General features: G+C 44.6%; 1 protein-coding gene across 3 annotated transcripts in view; it reads left to right on the plus strand.

Annotated features, from left to right (window-relative positions):
* The first annotated feature begins 4,673 nt into the window (after positions 1-4,673).
* GLP1R (glucagon like peptide 1 receptor) overlaps positions 4,674-21,034 on the plus strand; it is a 105,441-nt gene continuing 89,080 nt past the window's right edge. For all 3 annotated transcript variants that reach the window (XR_012158195.2, XR_012158196.2, XM_073338557.2), the window contains exon 1: positions 4,674-5,080. Coding sequence is in view for 1 of the 3 variants with exons in the window: in XM_073338557.2 (XP_073194658.2) it covers positions 4,997-5,080 (84 nt within the window). In the remaining 2 variants the exon portion in view is untranslated. The remainder of the gene's footprint in view (positions 5,081-21,034) is intronic.

Consider the following 21,034-nt stretch of genomic DNA (forward strand, 5'->3'; position numbering starts at 1 on the left):
GCGCTGCATCCAAGATTGCTAAAGGAGTTGTGATTGCAGAGCCATCGGCCATTATCTTTGGAAACTCATGACGATCGGGGGAGGTCCCGGATGACTGGAAAAAGGCTAATGGAGTGCCCATCTTTAAAAAAGGGGAGAAGGAGGATCCTGGGAACTTACAGGCCAGTCAGCCTCAGCTCAGTCCCTAGAAAAATCATGGAGCAGGTCCTCAAGGAATCCATTCTGAAGCACTCAGAGGAGAGGAAAGTGATCAGGAACAGTCAGCATGGATTCACCAAGGGCAAGTCATGCCTGACTAATCTAATTGCCTTCTATGACGAGATAACTGGCTCTGTGGATGAGGGGAAAGCGGTGGACGTGTTGTTCCTTGACTTTAGCAAAGCTTTTGACACGGTCTCCCACAGTATTCTTGCCAGCAAGTTAAAGAAGTATGGGCTGGATGAATGGACTATAAGGTGGGTAGAAAGTTGGCTAGATTGTTGGGCTCAACGGGTAGTGATCAATGGCTCCCGGTCTAGTTGGCAGTCGGTATCAAGTGGAGTGCCCCAAGGGTCGGTCCTTGGGCTGGTTTTGTTCAATATCTTCATAAATGATCTGGAGGATGGTGTGGATTGCACCCTCAGCAAGTTTGCAGATGACACTAAACTGAGAGGAGAGGTAGATACGCTGGAGGGTAGGGATAGGATACAGAGGGCCCTAGACAAATTAGAGGATTGGGCCAAAAGAAATCTGATGAGGTTCAACAAGGATAAGTGCAGAGTCCTGCACTTAGGATGGAAGAATCCCATGCACCGCTACAGACTAGGGACCGAATGGCTAGGCAGCAGTTCTGAAGAAAAGGACCTAGGGGTTACAGTGAACGAGAAGCTGGATACGAGTCAACAGCGTGCCCTTGTTGCCAAGAAGGCCAATGGCATTTTGGGATGTATATGTCAGGGCATTGCCAGCAGATCAAGGGACGTGATCCTTCCCCTCTATTTGACACTGGTGAGGCCTCATCTGGAGTACTGTGTCCAGTTTTGGGCCCCACACTACAAGAAGGATGTGGAAAAATTGGAAAGAGTCCAGCGGAGGGCAACAAAAATGATTAGGGGTCTGGAACACATGACTTATGAGGAGAGGCTGAGGGAACTGAGATTGTTTAGTCTGCAGAAGAGAAGAATGAGGGGGGATTTGATAGCTGCTTTCAACTACCTGACAGGGGGTTCCAAAGAGGATGGCTCTTGACTGTTCTCGGTGGTAGCTGATGACAGAACAAGGAGTAATGGTCTCAAGTTGCAGTGGGGGAGGTTTAGGTTGGATATCAGGAAAAAAATTTTCACTAGGAGGGTGGTGAAACACTGGAATGTGTTACCTACGGAGGTGGTGGAATCTCCTTCATGTCAAGGTTCCTCCCCCACCCTGAGCTCTAGGTACAGATGTGGGGACCTGCATGAAAACCTCCTAAGCTTACTTTCCCCAGCTTAGGTTAAAACTTCCCCAAGGTACAAATTAATTTTATCCTTTGTCCCTGGATCTCCACTGCCACCACCAAACTCTAACTGGGTTTACTGGGAAACGTAGTTTGAACATGTCTTTCCCCCCAAAAATCCTCCCAACCCTTGCACCCCACTTCCTGGGGAAGGTTTGGTAAAAATCCTCACCAATTTGCATAGGTGAGCACAGACCCAAACCCTTGGATCTGAGAACAAAGAAAAAGCATTCAGTTTTCTTAGAAGAAGACTTTTAATAGAAGTAAAGAAATCACCTCTGTAAAATCAGGATGGTAGATACCTTACAGGGTAATTAGATTCAAAACATAGAGAATCCCTCTAGGCAAAACCTTAAGTTACAAAAAAGACACACAGACAGGAATAGTCATTCTATTCAGCACAGCTATTTTCTCAGCCATTTAAAGAAATCATAATTTAACACATACCTAGCTAGATTACTTACTAAAGTTCTAAGATCCATTCCTAGTCTATCCCCAGCAAAAGCAGCATACAGACAGACACAGACCCTTTGTTTCTCTCCCTCCTCCCAGCTTTTGAAAGTATCTTGTCTCCTCATTGGTCATTTTGGTCAGGTGCCAGCGAGGTTACCTTTAGCTTCTTAACCCTTTACAGGTGAGAGGATTTTTCCTGTGGCCAGGAGGGATTTTAAAAGGGTTTACCCTTCCCTTTATATTTATGACACCTTCCTTAGAAGTTTTTAAGGTCAGGCTTGACAAAGCCCTGGCTGGGATGATTTAGTTGGGGATTGGTCCTGCTTTGAGCAGGGGGTTGGACTAGATGATCTCCTGAGGTCCCTTCCAACTCTGATATTCTATGATTCTATGATTCATAGCAGGTCCTGGGGCATTGGGCATAGGGATCTGTGGGGGAAGTCTCTGGGTGAGGGGGTGCTGGGCATACGGGCAGAGCACTAGGCAGGGGGGCAGTGTGGAAGGGGCATGCTGGCCGTGCAGGGCTGGGCGGGCCAGTATGTGTCTAGCAGTTGTGAGTTTGTAAACAGTGCCCTTGTGCTGGGCTGAGTGGGGCCACTCCTTCTGTGCTCGCCTCATTGCCCCCAACCAGCCCCTCGCTCTGTGGACCACCCCCCATCACATGCCCTATTTCCCCAATGGGGGCCCACAAATATGTTTGGCGCTGGGCCCACAAAAAGTTAATCCGGCCCTGGCAGCAGCTAAAGACTTATTTTGCCTTTTAGTCCCAGACTCCCTGATTTTACAGGAGGTTGAGTTATCAGTTCCAGCTACTTCTTCAAAAACTCCAGTACTGTCTACATCTTTGCTGCTGTACCACTCGACTCTGGCTTTGGTGCAGCAAATGTCAGTACCAACAACGAGCAAGACCTATGTGCAGCTGCAACCTAACTGTTTGGTACTCTCCCTGGATAAGCCTCTGATGCTTCTCCCTGTACCCACCACATCTGATTGCAGATCTCAATTGCCAATCCGTTCTACATAGCCTGGCACTGCACCTCCATAGCCCTCTGACTATTCCTACTCTTCTTTGGAGTCAGAGTTGGGATCATACACAACCCAGTCCTGTTATAGGAAGTCTCATAATTCACTGTCCCCCTCGTGGAGATCTAGATCTTGGTACTGACGCTCTATCAGGAGCAAGTCTAGAGACAAGGGCCCATAGGATATTTTTAACTAGGATCCAGTACCTTATCAGTGGACATTCTGGAACCCATGTGGGGCATGTCACCAGCTTCCCATGTTTCCCTGGTACCTTGCTTGGCTAAGTTACCCCTGAGGAAAGGAGGGATGCCGATCGAATTCCAGAGCTCTTATGGCCGGATCCAGGCCCAGCTGACTGAGCCTCATTGCACTCACCTGCTTAACAGGGGAGCCGTAGCTGCTGCCAAGGGGATCCGCATGCTGGGCCCCAGCTTCCCCTATCCCCTTCTCTTCTTCATCCTCTCTGCAACAGGGTCAAATTGTCATTTTCAATTCAGGATGATTATAAGACATACTGTAAATGGGGTGAGCTACCCTTATGCCCCTCCTCATGGCCAAGTGTGGCCCTGTCTTTTCAGAGAATATCCTTCTGGATTACATCCTGTATCTTCTTATGCTATGAGACTGCTAAGGTTTCCTCAAACTGAGAGTTTCAGAACATTTTACAAGAGCACAAGCATTCTGGGTTAGGTGATGTTTTCAGGGCTGTAACCTGGTCATTGGTACATCTTTTCACTAACAATGTGCTATCTCCCAAGCAGGGGCGGCTCTACCAATTTTGTCGCCCCAAGCTGTCGCCGCCGAATTGTCGCTGGCCCAGAAGAGCGGCGGAGCTGCCGCCGAATTGCCACGGGGGGGACACAGGCTGCCGCCCCATTCTCAGTGCCGCCCCAAGCACCTGCTTGGAAAGCTGGTGCCTGGAGCTGACCCTGCTCCCAAGCCTCAAGAGATTATGCCAGATTTGGGAGATCTGTCTTGCAGTCCTTGTGCAGGTAGACTCTGAAACCCTCCACCTTGTCAAACTGCTTGGGAGCCACCTGAAGGGGAATGGATGTGTGTAGGACATCTCAAAGAACAACAGTTACAGCACAGGGTTTTTCTGTCTTCTCAGTCAATGCAAACTGAAGAGGTAATGACAAACATTCAAACAGAATGGGCAGGAAAGTTACACCACCCTTCTGCTAGGTAAGGAAACTCTCAAGTCTGCAAAGACATACACTGGGACTACTCATGTACTTAAAGTTTAGTCTGTGCCTGAGACTTTGTAGGATCAGAACCCTAGGTCAGGATAGAAGTATAACTCCAGTGGTGCAGATAATAAACCAGTAATCACATATACTGTAAAAAATTCAGACCTAACACAGCTATAATGTGATGACCGACAAAAGAAGACGCCCAACCCAGCCAAGGCGAGGGCGGAGTTTCTGAACAGAGGGAGGAGCTTTGCTCTTACAAGGTGAAGGGGAAACAGTAATAATTTATGCTGATGGTTTACAGTCAAACGATTCCCCCTGGTTAACGAAACGACCCGCCCGGCTTTACTACGCTCCACCCACGAACTCCACGCTCCGGCTTCGCGCTGCGGAGCCCAGGCGACTACAACCAAGCGCCTCGTTTCGGCCTCCGCAGACTATTGGATGGACTCGCGGTCACAGCCCAGTGCGCCCCGCCCCTTCATTCAGCGGAGTCGCCGCCCGGCAGCCGCGCGCCGCTCTCGCCCGCTGAGGAGCGCGCCGCTGGGTGCGTGTGGGCTGGGGCAAGCCCCGCTCCGCAGCCTGCGCCGAGGCGCGAGCTCCCTCCCCTGGGCTCGCGCCAGCAAAGGCTCCCCGCGCTCTCGCTCCAGCAGCCGCTGAAGTTCAGTCCAACTCTGCCGCGCCTCCTGCGGAGCCCGGCCGGCCCCTGCGCCCCTCGCCGGGTGGGCTCCCTCTGCAGGCGCGGCGCCCCGGTCGCCTGCTCCCCGGCGGCCCCCTGCAAGGGAGCGGGTGCTGCCGCGGTCCTCCCTCCACCCCCAGTCTCTCCTCAGCCCGGCCCGGCTGGGTGCTGCGGGACATGAGCCTCTCCTCGGCGCCGGCTCCTTTCGCCTTCGCTTTCGTGCTGTGCTTGGCCGCGGGGCAGTCGGTCCCCATGAGACAGGTGGGTCCGTCCGCGTCCGTCCGGGCCAGGCGCCCCCACCGGCTGGGGCAGGGGGCGCGGGGTTAGCTGCAGGGCGGGGGCTGCAGGGGCTCTCGGCCGCCCCCTGCCCCCCGGGGTATTCGGGGACCCAGCTCGTGGGGGGGTCGCGTAGTTACAGTTTCTTCCCTGTTCCTTTTGTGGCCCCCGCCTCAGAGCGGCCACTTGCTGGGGGGATGTGGTGCGTCAGCGGGAACGGGGGGGCTCTGCTTTCAGTCCCATCCCTTTGCTAAGCTGCCTGAGTGTACACAAGGAGTCAAGGGTCCTTCCCTGCATCCCCCGCCCAGGGCTGGCCCTAGACCAAATGGTGCCGCCCCCCCCCCCATTTGTTAAACTTTTGAATACCTTATTTTTATTGCATTCATGACTTTGATGCATGCTTTACATGCATGTTTTAGCCCTGTCATATAAGATAAATTTCCCTTTTGTCGCTAGCAACAAAAACAGCACCCTGAGCCTAGTATCCCAGATGGTCGCCTGCCCCTAAATCCAACCCTGTCCCAGCTGCTTGGTGCCCCTTGATTCAAGAGAAGAAGCCACATCGTTTCCTTCAGCCATTGGATGGCAAGGAAACCCGACCCCTCTGCTTCTTAGCTCAGTTCTGACTTATTCACCACTCCCTTGGTTTTTCCAGAGCTAGCTTTCCATCAAGTTTTGTACATTCTTCCTTGTGACTGCGTGCATTGCGATGTGCCTGGGCTCAGTGTCCACAGACCTAAGCCTGGCTACGAAGGAATGACTGGGAGGTGGAAGGGAAGGTGAGTGTGGAGTATTCTGCCTTTTTATCCAGTGGAGGAAAACTTTTAGCGGTCTCTTGGGGCTTGTCTTGCAAATTGGAGTTGAAACAATTAAATAAATTGTAATTCACACCTCTAGTTATTTTGGTGCTAGTCTCCCTGAGGACACTCTTATTTCAGATTAAGAATGCCAGCCGTATTTCAATGTAATTTAAGTAGGTAACAAAATTGATTTAAATTATATTTAGGCTTGGAAGGATAAGATTTTTATTATCTGTGGTGTTCTAGATATGTTGGTCCCAGGATAGTAGGGCTAGTCTACGCTGGCAATGCTAAAGCGCCGCTGTGGAAGCGGTTTAGCGTGCCTTGTGTGGTCCGGGCGCAGCGCTGGGAGAGAGGTCTCCCAGCGCTCTTCTAAAAAAATAAAAAAACTCCACCTCAACGAGGGGTGTAGCTCCCAGTGCTGGGGCACTGTTTACCCTGGCGCTTTACAGCGCTGCAACTTGCTGTGCTCAGGAGGGTGTTTTTTCACACCCTTGAGCGAGAAGGTTGCAGCGCTGTTAATTTCCAGTGTAGACAAGCCCTTAGACTTTATCTACACTGCCAATTGAACAACACAACTTTTGTTGTTCACAGGTGCTTAAAAAAGCGCCCCCCCCCCCCAAAAAAAGACACAAGTTTTGCTGTGGCAAGGGGGCAGTGTAAATGGCTCGTTGTCGGCAGGAGTGCTCTCCTATTGACAACGCAAACCCCACTCATAGGAGGTGGAAGTATTTTGTCTGAAAAAGTGCCGACAAACCACTTTTACACTGCCTGACTTTTAATGACGCGGCCATGTCGCTAAAAGCTGTGTAGTGTAGACAAACCCTTAGTTTCCCAGACCTGAAGGAAGCTTATCTCTCTCACCAGCACAAATTTTTCCAATAAAAGATATTACCTCACCCACCTTATCTCTAAGATTTTTACCAGTAAGCTTCAGTAAATATCAACTTCGCCACGCACACAGACTGATGAAAGTATATTTAATTATTAAAATGTACAGATAAGAAATTAAAAAATGTAGCTTGAGAAGTTATTAGTTTGATTTTAAGGCTATTTACTTTGCCAGTGTCACATGCCAAAATACATAAATTTGTGTTGTAACGGTTATAAAACTTTAACTTTTTAAATGTTATCATCCATTATTTTAAATGTTATCATCCATCGCACTATTGTCTGGCTGCACAAAAAATTTTTAACCGTGAAAATGTAAATAGATAAAAATGCTTAAACATAAGCATTGATATTATCCATTGAAATTATAAAAGAAATCAAATTCTGTCAAGTCTAATTATATTGTAATAGGTCACTCTTAATCTGATATACAAGTGCCCAAACACAAATTCGCACCAAAATAACTAGAGGTATGAATTGCAACTGATTTAATTGTTTCAGTTCTAGGTTGCGTGTAGATAAATCCTTAATCCATCTTTATAGCCATAATATAGTACTCCTATTGTGACATAATTGAAAAATAGCTCCTGTTCAGATTGTAAAAAGGCAGGATCGGAACACAGGATAGGAACAAGTTATATTATTACCTTATTTGCACAGTCCCAATGTTGTATTTTACAGATAAAGAAAAAGAAGATCCAGGTCCTGACAAGCTTGCAATCTAAATGGGGTGAAAGAGATGTAACAGAGAAGTAAAATGACCAAGTTAAAATCTTGTTAGTCCCGGGGTAACTCTTTATTCCACCCTACTCCTGGATTAAATATATGTTTATGTTGTGATATGAGCTAAATTAAACCATTAGCAGGTGATGCATGAGAGCAGGGCTGGATTGTTAGTGGTGGAAGGTCCTGAAATAAGTGAGTTTTACAGAGGGATGTGGTGGAGAATGAGACTGCTTGAGATACTGGAGGGTTTGGAAAATGCAAGTAGGAAGCTCTCTCCCTAATGGTGAGGGGTGGCTGTGGCACTGGGCCTGTGATTGATACATATCTCAAATATTTTTCTTTAGAAAATAAAGTGTAGCCATTATGTTAGAGACCTGACAATTGACCTGATGCAATGCTGTCTTCCTGAGTCTCCAGTCAAATTACTCTAGCTCGTCTTCTGGCAACAGCAAAGTGAAGTGGGTGAAGTTCTGTTTGGTTTTGCTGCTGATGTTTAGAACCCTATGTGCAGCTGTGAAAATGACGATCATGTTAATCTCTGTTCCGTGGAACAGCTCTGAACAGTAGTTGGGGCGGGCTCTGGAGCTCGGTACTGTGGTAGACCCGGTGTAGGCAGGACCTGCGATATGCGGAACTCTGAAAGTATGGATGAGGAATTAATAAAATGCAGAATAAAATGAGGCAAGTGGTGGGACAAGAGAGCAGGAAATAGGGGGTGATATTATTGAAGTGATGAACCGAATAAATTACTGCAGCATGTTGAAGGGACAACAGAGCGGGGAGAAGAGGCTGGGGAGAAGAAGGCTTCAGTAATTCAGGTGACAGTGTTGTACCAATAAAATAAAAACCAGCAGGATCTTATTAAAGGGAAAAAGGCAAAATACCACATTTATTGTGAATACAGAAAGAATCATAGTAAGCAGTTAGTTATAGCTATAACATTCCATTCAATCTCATATTTATTCTCACATTCATTCATTCATACACACACACACACACACACACACACACACACACACACACACACACACACACACACACACACACACACACACACGTTCTGCAAGGTTGTTATCATAGTTACCAGCCTTAGAGTTGCTCATGCCAAGTCACTGGCCAGGTGGCCTGGACATGAGGAGGGAGCAGGGCCTTGTCAGATGCTCATCTGATGCTCCTGGAAGTTGGTTTGCAGAATCAGACCCCAAAGTTCTCACTTTTTAGAGTCTATTTTTATAGGAATTTCTTCCTATGCCAGTCTATGGGAATTGCTTCATCATGCTGTTGCTGAATCAATCAGCAGATAGCACATTCCTGACGGCTCCAAGATGTTATCTTGTTCTTTGGTTCTCCCATTCTTGAGGCTGTTGGGTGGATTCCAGTCTGCCCTCCAGGGGGGTCCTCTGGTTATTTCCACTTGACGCCTTCTTCAGCCGATGGACACTGGATTCTTAGGCTGGCACCTCCCTGATCATTCAGTTATTATCCACACCAAGCATCCATCCACATACATCCTCTATCTCTATTTTAATCACAATGGTTAATACAACAAAAGGGCAGGGAGTCTCTGGGTGCTGTTTCTGTTGTTAGAGTATTGCTTTGAGTCTCTCTCTCTGTGAATTGCTTTGAGAACAGACTCTGTCTTAGAATGTACTAACACAATTAGCAGCTTGCAAGTTTCACACATAGAGGGAGAGAAACAGTACCAAAAACCAAGAGAGCTCTTAATTAGTAATACCCTGGAATTGAAACTCTGGGGAATCAAACTCATTTGTGATTTTAATACAGAACTTCTTTAATATGATCCAACATAATCCCCCTTTTGACACTAAGATTTATAATCGTCAGTGTCACTTTCTATGTAGCCTATTCAAGAGAAAGTACTGTGAGGCAATTTGAGTTTGTGATTCCAATTCATGCCACATACATGATCCTAGTGATGTATCTTTACTACAAGGTTCTGGGGCAACAGGCAAGGTGAGGCACACCCACTTTTGAGGAGTCCATTCGGTACAACCTCTAGTGTCCAATAGCTTCCCTCCCTCCCCAGCTCACTGGCTCAAGGTCCAGGGTAGCCAAAAGGATCCCATGTGTAATATGGGGAGTGGGTTAACCTTCAATACCTTTGCCTCCAGGGACTGTTGGTGTGCAATTTTGACAACAATTTCTCCCATTAACAAGTCTGGTTTACAATAGTGGAAACATATTGCATCCATTCATATTGATAAGTGTCAAACAATGATCTCTTTCTTTTTTAACAAATGCATCAAACCCTTAATATTTCCCAATAGGACCCAGAACATTTTGTGTTCCAAAGTAGCTAGTGCAAGTATCTGCATTTCAGTGCATCCCATAGTTATGGCTGTGTAGTTTCCTATTTCTAATATTTTTTTTTCTTATGGATAAGCCATGTGGTAGTATTAAGCCATTACTAAAGATTCCATTGGCCTTTTAGGTTACCCAGACCAATTTGGACCAAGTCTGCATTGGCATGTACTTGTTTTTGTATCAGGCTGTCCTGTAGCTGGGACAGAAAGCTTAATTTATTTTTAAGTTCCTGCAGGTCTTCAGTATTTTTTTTTTTAAACACACAACAGTGCGAGCAACAACACAAAACACAAGACAAAACATAGAACACAGAACACAATTTCTATTGTGACAGTAGATTCATGGTATTGGGTTGCTTTTCAGCTGGCAGCTTTTCCTGATTTTCTGAAAGACAAAAAGAACATGTTTCTACCCCTTTTGGGGTGGCAGATTATTGCTTAAAATATTTCTTTTACAAATACCCTTGCTGATTGCAGGCAAAACAGAGAAATTGCCCCCATATTTTCCTGTTTTTGTTCTATAGGCAGGCCAGGTTTCAAAGGCTTTTATCTTTTAAGGGTTATGGGGAAATTATCCCACTGTTTAGTCATTAAATCCCTGAGTTTTCCTTCTTATACAGCAGACCAAGTTTATAATGTTTTTCCTGCTGTGTTAAGCTTTAAGTTGTATTTACAGGTAATAACTGAGAAGCATCATTACCATACGACCTTAAAGGATTTTTCCAAAAATCATACACACTATACGTTGTTACAGGGATACTTATTATCATTAAATGTATTAAAATTATCTTGTTATCCCATGCCTTTTACTTAGACAATTTGTTTGCTGACCAGGTATGTCCTTTATCTGCAGCTCCTTTGTGCTGCTAGTTCTTTCCTTCCTTTATCATTTAGGTAATTTGCATTTTCACAGAAACTTCCTGCTTTTGGATTTAAAGCCATCAGCAGCTCAGAGACTCTATCTTAAAAGGGACACAATCAACTTTCACCAGAGTTTTGATTACTTTTAACTTCTGCTTCCAAAACACACAGCAATCTGAAAAAGAAAACCCAACCTATTGTGGCTCCCTTTGGAGCCCTAATAGCATTTTAATTAAGTAGCATGGTATGTTTGCATTTCTTTTGCCCCTTCTACAATATACCCTGCACATGTTCTGGGGCAAATGCACATTTCTTCCATAGTTTAACTTCTATAACATTATCCAGATCCATTTTTACATAAGGTGTCACTATTTCTTTTTTTTGCTTACAGAGTTTTCATGTACCTTTATCAAAGTGACAGTCTGATTACTCAGAGCCATTTTAAGACTCAGTGTTTCTAACATTGCTTCTTTTTGTTTTGTGCAACTCACCCCTGCTGTTGCTTCAGAGAGGCACTGTCTTTTTTTATTTTTTTTTTACTACAACTCTCATCTGCTATTTTGTTACAAAAACAAACAAACAAAAAACAAACAAAAAGAATCCAAATTTTTTTTTATATATTCTCCTGATTTTGACTGCCCTGCTGCAGCCACAACTTAAAAACATTTTAAATTTTGTAAAGCATTGAGTTACCTTTTAAGGGTTAAATGCCAAATCCCAAAGCCAAACAACACTAATTACCTGTGTCTAGCAAAAAGGTCTGTCAGTTTTGCAACTTTGAATTAAAGAGTCAAATGGATTTTTAGTGGCATTAACAAAAACAAAACTAACTGGTCCTTAGAACTTTACATATTTACACACACACAGACAGATACATACACATTTTCTTTTCCTTCAACATCCCTTCCACACTGCTCTGTTTTTTACATCTTACATTCCCTTTATACATTTGACGCAGTTAAGTTCCAATAGAACCCTCTTATGTTCTTTTAGCAAATTTGACTAAATTGTCCAGTCAAATGATTTTAATCAGATAGTTTATTTTTGCCTGGCTAATTTACAGACATTCCTTTGGAAAAGGGCCCATTTTTCTTTCAGAATGGCTGCAAAGAAACCAAGAATGCTCTAACACTTTTCCTTTTTAACATTTTCGGTTAAAAGTTGTTTGGGTGAAATACAAAGTTTAACTGCTTAATTCCCTCCAGCCTCTGCAGAGTTAACTTTTTTTTTTTTTTTACTCTCTTTTCTCTTTGTAATTATGCCTGGGGGTGCCGTACATAGGACCTTCTCCCCCTTTACCTGCCTCCCTCCAGCCTCTGCAGAGTTAACTTTTTCACTCTTTTTGTATTCCTGGAGTGCCTCTTTCACTATTTTCAGCTGGCTTTGGATATTTGTAGCCAGCACCTTCCAATTGTCTGCTCCCTTTTCCATTTGTGCCTTTTCCTCTTTACATGAAGACAAGCGGAGAGAAGAATCCTTACATGCCTCCCACAACAACCAAATTGCTGCTGCATCTCTTTTGGCAGCACTAGAAGGTTTGTATATGAGGATATACTGAGCCAATCTATCCTCTAGGTCCGAAATAGTGCAGACATCAGCTAGGGCTTGTTTAGTCCAAGGACTGTGCCCAAATTTTTGAAGGATTTGTTTAAAAGGTGTAATTTCTTTAACAAAAGGTGAGGTTGGAGTTCCTTCTGACTCCATTCCTTCCTCTAGTACTGGCTTACCCTGTTTTCTTTTAAACATCTTAACATGGATATTTCAATCTCTTTGTCACTGCTGGTATTACTTAGCAAGTGACACAGCCTAGATTCTGAAATCATAGCTTAATCTATGCGTTTTTCCCCTGCTACCTTCTCGGAGGCCAGCAGGTCCGGTTAACCTGTTCTTCCCTGCTACCTTCTCGGAGGCCAGCAGGTCCGGTTAACCTGTTCTTCCCTGCTACCTTCTCGGAGGCCAGCAGGTCCGGTTAGCCTGTTCTTCCCTGCTACCTTCTCGGAGGCCAGCAGGTCCCCTGCTACCTTCTCGGAGGCCAGCAGGTCTGGTTTAATCTGTTTTCCCTACTACCTTCTCGGAGGCCAGCAGGTCCCCTGCTACCTTCTTGGAGGCCAGCAGGTCTGGTTTAATCTGTTTTTCCTGCTACCTTCTCGGAGGCCAGCAGGTCCCCTGCTACCTTCTCGGAGGCCAGCAGGTCTGGTTTAATCTGTTTTCCCTGCTACCTTCTCGGAGGCCAGCAGGTCCCCTGCTACCTTCTCGGAGGCCAGCAGGTCCCCTGCTACCTTCTCGGAGGCCAGCAGGTCCCCTGCTACCTTCTCGGAGGCCAGCAGGTCCCCTGCTACCTTCTCGGAGGCCAGCAGGTCCCCTGCTACCTTCTCGGAGGCCAGCAGGTCCCCTGCTACCTTCTCGGAGGCCAGCAGGTCCCCTGCTACCTTCTCGGAGGCCAGCAGGTCCCCTGCTACCTTCTCGGAGGCCAGCAGGTCCCCTGCTACCTTCTCGGAGGCCAGCAGGTCCCCTGCTACCTTCTCGGAGGCCAGCAGGTCCCCTGCTACCTTCTCGGAGGCCAGCAGGTCCCCTGCTACCTTCTCGGAGGCCAGCAGGTCCCCTGCTACCTTCTCGGAGGCCAGCAGGTCCCCTGCTACCTTCTCGGAGGCCAGCAGGTCCCCTGCTACCTTCTCGGAGGCCAGCAGGTCCCCTGCTACCTTCTCGGAGGCCAGCAGGTCCCCTGCTACCTTCTCGGAGGCCAGCAGGTCCCCTGCTACCTTCTCGGAGGCCAGCAGGTCCCCTGCTACCTTCTCGGAGGCCAGCAGGTCCCCTGCTACCTTCTCGGAGGCCAGCAGGTCCCCTGCTACCTTCTCGGAGGCCAGCAGGTCCCCTGCTACCTTCTCGGAGGCCAGCAGGTCCCCTGCTACCTTCTCGGAGGCCAGCAGGTCCCCTGCTACCTTCTCGGAGGCCAGCAGGTCCCCTGCTACCTTCTCGGAGGCCAGCAGGTCCCCTGCTACCTTCTCGGAGGCCAGCAGGTCCCCTGCTACCTTCTCGGAGGCCAGCAGGTCTGGTTAACCTAATAGAAATGCCTAGCTCACTAGAGCTGGCGGTGTGCACACCAATATTTACAATAACTGAGGTTTTTTACCAATATTCCCCCTTTCGCAATTCTCCACCAAAATGTTGTACCAATAAAATAAAAACCAGCAGGATCTTATTAAAGGGAAAAAGGCAAAATACCACATTTATTGTGAATACAGAAAGAATCATAGTAAGCAGTTAGTTATAGCTATAACATTCCATTCAATCTCATATTTATTCTCACATTCATTCATACAAACACACACACACACACACACACACACACACACACACACACACACAGAGGTTCTGCAAGGTTGTTATCATAGTTACCAGCCTTAGAGTTGCTCATGCCAAGTCACTGGCCAGGTGGTCTGGACATGAGGAGGGAGCAGGGCCTTGTCAGATGCTCATCTGATGCTCCTGGAAGTTGGTTTGCAGAATCAGACCCCAAAGTTCTCACTTTTTAGAGTCTATTTTTATAGGAATTTCTTCCTATGCCAGTCTATGGGAATTGCTTCATCATGCTGTTGCTGAATCAATCAGCAGATAGCACATTCCTGACGGCTCCAAGATGTTATCTTGTTCTTTGGTTCTCCCATTCTTGAGGCTGTTGGGTGGATTCCAGTCTGCCCACCGGGGGGGATCCTCTGATTATTTCCACTTGACACCTTCTTCAGCCGATGGACACTGGATTCTTAGGCTGGCACCTCCCTGATCATTCAGTTATTATCCACACCAAGCATCCATCCACATACATCCTCTATCTCTATTTTAATCACAATGGTTAATACAACAAAAGGGCAGGGAGTCTCTGGGTGCTGTTTCTGTTGTTAGAGTATTGCTTTGAGTCTCTCTCTCTGTGAATTGCTTTGAGAACAGACTCTGTCTTAGAATGTACTAACACAATTAGCAGCTTGCAAGTTTCACACATAGAGGGAGAGAAACAGTACCAAAAACCAAGAGAGCTCTTAATTAGTAATACCCTGGAATTGAAACTCTGGGGAATCAAACTCATTTGTGATTTTAATACAGAACTTCTTTAATATGATCCAACAACAGAACGAGGGCATGTTAGCAGTAGGAACATAAGGGATACAGTTGGTAAGAGGTTGGATGGGCGGAAGAGGAAATGAAGATGAGATTGTGAGCATTCATGGTAGGGAAGAGTGGAGAAGACTAGAAGTAAGGAAGCTGCTTTGGGATGGAAGATGTATGCATTTACTGCAGCTACTCAAACTAAGTGTGGGGCTTTTCTTCAAAGCAGAAACTGAAGGCTCTGTGCAAAACAACTCTCTCGCCACCCCAGCAATTGGATTGTCCTGGCCATTATTTAAGGCTTTCCCCCTAATGAAAGGCTGTATGTAAACACACACACGTGTATTACACATGTGTACATGTGTAACTTTTCTCTGTAATCTGTAGTAGCAACTGAACTTCAGTTTTCCTCTCTAGTCCTCCTACATCCTGATACAGTATTTGGCTGCTGCTAGCATGTAGTACAGGATGAGGGAATTTAGTGCATAACTGCAATACTCCGAGAAATGAGAGAACTCGTAATGCCACAGGGCAAGACTGAGCTTGTGAGCAGGACATAGATGGTAGAGAGGCAAAGTGAAATGTGTGGTTCCTGCAGAATGAGTCAGAACAAATTCTCATTGGGCTGGAAAGAAATGGGGTTGGTGTGGGAAACCAGGTATCACTGGTTTCCTCTTGGTTGCCCTTCAATTTTAAGGTTAGTAACATTGTCTGTCAAAACATGCATGTTAAAAACTTAAGCCCTATTGGGTTCCATCTGCTCTGACCCAAGGGCAATGCAGGATATTTTCTGTTGTAAACTTCCTCATGTTGTGTCCAGTTCTAAATGTCCACAACTGTGTGGCTTTCACAATTTTCCTTGGCAGACAGTTCCATTACCTAAGATTTTGCTGCCATGAATCTTTCCTGATTGATATCTGCCATGAATCTTTCCTGATTGATATTCAGTGGAAATGTTCTCTTTAACTCCATCCCATTACTCAGTTATTTTATTTTGGTAGTGCCTAAGGACTGACTGAAAAGGGGTGTCTGAGAGCTAGACATTGTACAGACAGAGTAGTAGGCAGTGCCAGTCCCAAAGAGCTTACAATGTAAATAGACAAGATAGACCCAGGATAGGGAGACTGAGCAATTTGATGGTGCAATCATCATGGCAGTGTCTTTGTTTATTTTTTAAGCTCTTCTTGGTTGGGGTTTTGTTAGGAGGGGGATCAGCTAAATGGCAAGATGAGAGAGGAGGGAACAAGGGGGATAGTACAGTGGAGAACAGAGAGGAAGCCTGTCCACTACCCTAAACGCTTTCTCGCCATCTTATTCTTGAGACCTGTTTACTTTTTTTCTGTGGCATTGAATGTAGTGAAACAGTAAGGAGCTGGTACTGAGCTTCTGCTGTGAGTGGCCACTTTGCTATCACGTACAATCCTGCATCACCTGCAGATCATTGCTGTCTGAGCAGATTACAGATTCATAAAGTCACAAATAGTTTGTGTCCTGAGTCCTTCAAAGACCACCTTCTCTCCCCAGGTAAAACCAGGTGAAGCCAATGGTCCTTTAGGGGCAGGGCATCTTCAGGGAAGTGTCTTTGATTCTGGCACACACTTACCTGTAGATTCACTAGAGCCCAGATCGGGGGTGTGGGGCTGGGAACAGGGCAGGAGGGCTATACTGCAAAACCAGGCTTTTTTAGGGATGGGTGGTAGACTGGGTGGGTCTCGGACCTGGACACTAGTTTCCATTTGTATATATTTGACAGATGCTCTCGGTTCTGGGCAGGGATAGATCAAATAAATGAAGTGAGAATATTAAGCAAATGTCTTGAGGAAGCAGAAGGGGAAACTGTGGCACTAACATTAATCCTTTCCGTCGTCCTTTTCAGTCAGTGATTCTGTGCTTCAACCCATCCTGGCATCTGTATTTGTAACATTTAAATGTGTTTGTAAACTCCTGGAGAGATGCATGTAAACACACAGTATAGTTCAAGTGAAAGGTTACAGATCTTGTTCTCTTCTCTGCTCTTATTCCTGAGGCTCCTTATGCTGAAACAGACAGGCATACTGCGTTAGTATCAAGCTCCACATTGCCTTAGTAAGTCAAAACTCTGCACATGATACCTGTTGTTCTGCAGCTCCTGGGATTTCTAAGCCTGATGTCTGGTTTGGAGGACTGAGCAGCACTTGCTCAGCACCAGTATGGCTCCATGAAGAGACTGATAGTGGGTGCAAAAGTGGTTAGTGCTTGCCACTCATCCCTCCCCCCCCCCAAGACCACCATTTAAACTATGATCCAACAGCTTGCTAACCCAGTGAGCACCATCCATCTCTGCTTTAACTGCAGTGTAGGTTTCTAGTTGCAGGTAGGTTTTATGAACATCCCCTCTCTAAATCTTGACATTCCACTGGTAGAGATGCAGCTTTTAATGAAGCTATTTAAAAGTTGCATTGGGATTTGATTTGGGCAACACTTGATGCAAAAATCCCAGTTGTACACTTGCATGAGTTCCTGAGTTCTGTCACATTCACATTTACCTTCCCTCCCCGAGAACTGGATAAGGAGTCTTCCCTTCTCTGTGTGGATAAGTAAACTTCTCTGATTGCAAGACACACTCCTGCCTGCTGCTGGTTCCTGGATGGATGGATGGATGAGCTGGTCAAAAACCAGTAAAAGGGAGTTGGAGTGCATGGGCTGGAGATGGGGGAGGGTTTTCAGGAGCAGGAACAAAGTGCAAGACTTGCTCCCAGCAAGAGCCTTGACCAACCCTGTCTCCCCCTTGGCCAGAATCACTCTACACTAGCAATTTTCTTCAACTCCCACACTGCAGCCTCACTAGTGCTAGTGTACACTGGTAACCAGTGCCTTAATTATTGTGGACTGGTCTACAACAGTGCTCCCCTAGTTACTACCATCAGTAGAGCTACATGTTGGCAGTGGGGCAGTTTTGAAGAAAAAAGCTAGGGTGAACCAGGCAGGGTGGATAAAAATTAATCATTTTAAAAATGTATTTTTTAATTTTAAATTTGACTTTTTTGGTTAAAATTTAAATACAAGTTTATTTTTTAAAAATCAACCTTATATAAAGGACTACATTTACTATTAAAATCCCTTCAAATACAAAAATAACATTAAGCAGTGTATGTTTGCTGCCAAGTAATAAAGAAAGTCAGACCACTGAACTGATGGAAGTCACTGATTTATCACTTCAACAAACGCTGGTTCCAGGTGCTTAATCAGCTTTTGGTATCGGTAGAGAATTATGCAGGTACAGGGTATATTTTCTTCATTTCAGTTTATTCAGGTAGTTCAGTTCAATGGCTGGATCATTCAAAATAAGAAACCAATTAAGAGTTGAAAAAGCAGGAAAACTTGTTATCCTCTTCCAATCTATGGTAAAAACTAGGCGTGAGAGGATGAGGTACACTAATTCTCAATCTTGAAGGACATGGTGACCAGAAACCATCCAATCAATTAACGAATTACAGATAATACTAGTTTTGTTTAATAAATCAGTTAGTTTTAAATGCAAAATATGTTTTGATAAACATACTTTTTTCTTGTGTCCAGCACATTTAAGGTATTTTAATTTTTATTAATTGTAATTTTAAATGTGTTTTGTGAATATGTAATTGAATTTGAATATACAAATCCAGCTTGAGACAAATCACAATTTAATCTAGCAAATAAGAAATGCATCAATTATCATTTTCCAACACAGTACAAAAATTTAAAAATTAAGAATCTGAATAAATGTAAGCAAAGCTATATAATTGTCCAAATAACTGAATATGATTATAGTGTTTCCTCCTAGCTAGCGAAAAGAAGCTAAAGTTTAGTGTAAAGGCTATTTTAGTTACAAACCAATAGTTTTTAATGGTTACCAACCACAGAGAATCCGCCTTTCTTTAGGAAAATAACTACAAGTACAGATACAAAATGCTATTAAAATCAGTTATTTAATTCAGTGTTTCAAGGTCTTTGATACTCTCATGTCCTGTTTCTTACTTATCTATATCTAAAGAGCCAGTTCCTGGTTGATGTTCCTCCATGGAACCAGGCACTTTCTTGGGAGTTAAACATTCTTTCACATTAAAGTATTTATATAACGTTTTTAGTCAGTATAAATCTGATGGTACTGTTACTTACAAATGACAAATCCACATATGAGTTAATGCATGGCATCCTGAAAGAGAGTTAACTGAAACCTTTATGCTGAACCTTAACGTATTCTTTATCTCACTTTTTTACAGAAACTATATTTTAGTGATGTTTTGGAGAATTTACAAAAAATTACCAACAGCATATTTGTGCCGTGAGGCCAGGTGCTTAAGAACCACAAATTCAATTTGTGTAGGCCTCAAAGAGCAATTATAACTTAATGTTTTAGAAATTTCTGAAATTGCCTGAAATAGTTTTTCTATTGTGACTTTTTAAAAAGAAACTCCTGATATCTTGGGTCCTACAAGCATTAGAAGCAAGTGCAGTGTTTCCTGTAGGAGATCTTGAAATTGCCCTGTTCTGTTGATATCTATCTCCCATTTCTAGTCCTAATGAGTAGCAAGTTATTGTACTCTAAATCTGTCACAGGATCAGACCTGTATTTCCCATCCTGCTACTTGGATCTGTGTAATGAGTGAAAGAAGTAGCAAATGCTTTGTATGTAAATTGGCAGGTTCTTAAAGCTGTTCAGAAGTTGGACATGTTAGAAGTAGTCCTGTTTGAGATGAACTAGTGGGCAAAGTACAGGTGATAAATGTACCTTCTGCAATGGATTACATGGATATTTCCCTCCTTTATATAGGAGGTATGTATTTTGGGGAAAGGGTTCTTTCTGAATGACGGTGGAAATGAAGTTTTGATGGATTGAAACCTCCTGCTCTGGGAAGAAGCTATCGGTTCAGCTGCTGTATAGTTTGGCTAAGCAAACTGAGTCTGAGTTACAGGACAAGTATAAGGGTTGGTTACTGATGGCTGATTAAGTTTTAAATGGTCCTGTATCACGTCCTGTTCCTGTGAGCCAGATTAGCTAAATGAAGCTTTAATTTGCTGTGTTGATGTTATGTCCTCCAAATAGCTGGCTATTCAGTAGGAGCTGTTATCTCTGACATCACGGCATCTTTATTTGTTTATTGCTCAGGGCAGTCCTTGGAAAAGGGAATGTTTCCTTCTGCAATGTCCTAGGTTGCCAACCCAATGAATTAAAGTATTCCATCTTTGTGTTCAGTGTTTATAAACATATAATGGTTTAATAGAGATGGGGGTATGGAAACTTTATTAATAGGTTGTCTCCATGCGTGGTATCTTGAGGCAAGGTATTAGTTCCATTAGTCTTAGGCTTAATGCAGGTAACTTTACACAGTGGCAAATACCTTGTTGCTAGAGGGAAAAGGTGGATGAGGTAATATCTTTTATTGAACCAAAATCTGTTGGACTAAAATCTGTTGAGAGAAACATGCTTTCAAGCTATACAGAGCTCTTCTTCCTACCTGGGAAAGGTACTAAGGGTATGTCTATGCAGCAAAGGAAAAACACATAGCTGGCCCATGCCAGCCGACTCGGGTTTGTGGGGCTCGGGCTACAGGGCTATTTCATTGCTGTGTGGGCTTCTGGGCTCCAAGCTCTAGGACCGTGTGTGGTGGGAGGGTCTGAGAGATTGGGCTCCAGCCTGAGACCAGAAGTCTACACTGCAATGAAACAGCCCTGCGATCCCAAGTCGACTGGCATGGGCCAGTTGTAGGATTTTCTTTGCTGCGTAGACATACAAGATTGAACAGATAGAATATGTGCTAACTACTTGGTATAAGGGACCATTCAAGGTGAAGTGGCCTGTTAACACCCCAGTAGTTTAGGGCAAAAAGAGGGTTAGTGGGTTACAGATGTCTGTAATAGAGACACTGGATTTATGGCTTAAGACTGTGACTTTTAGTATCTAGCAAAGTTGTGAATTTACGCTCCCAGGCTCATCTTTTGAAAGTGTTTGTGCAGGTTTTCTTTGAGGATGTGGACTAGTAGGTCAGATATAGAGCGATCACTTTGTCAAAAGAAAAGGAGTACTTGTGGCACCTTAGAGACTAACCAATTTATTTGACCATAAGCTTTTGTGAGCTATAGCTCACTTCTATAGCTCACGAAAGCTTATGGTCAAATAAATTCCTTAGTCTCTAAGGTGCCACAAGTACTCCTTTTCTTTTTGCGAATACAGACTAACACGGCTGTTACTCTGAAATTTGTCAAAAGTGTTCACC

Source organism: Lepidochelys kempii, chromosome 3, assembly GCF_965140285.1.
Source record: "Lepidochelys kempii isolate rLepKem1 chromosome 3, rLepKem1.hap1, whole genome shotgun sequence".
Taxonomy (NCBI): Eukaryota; Metazoa; Chordata; order Testudines; family Cheloniidae; genus Lepidochelys; species Lepidochelys kempii.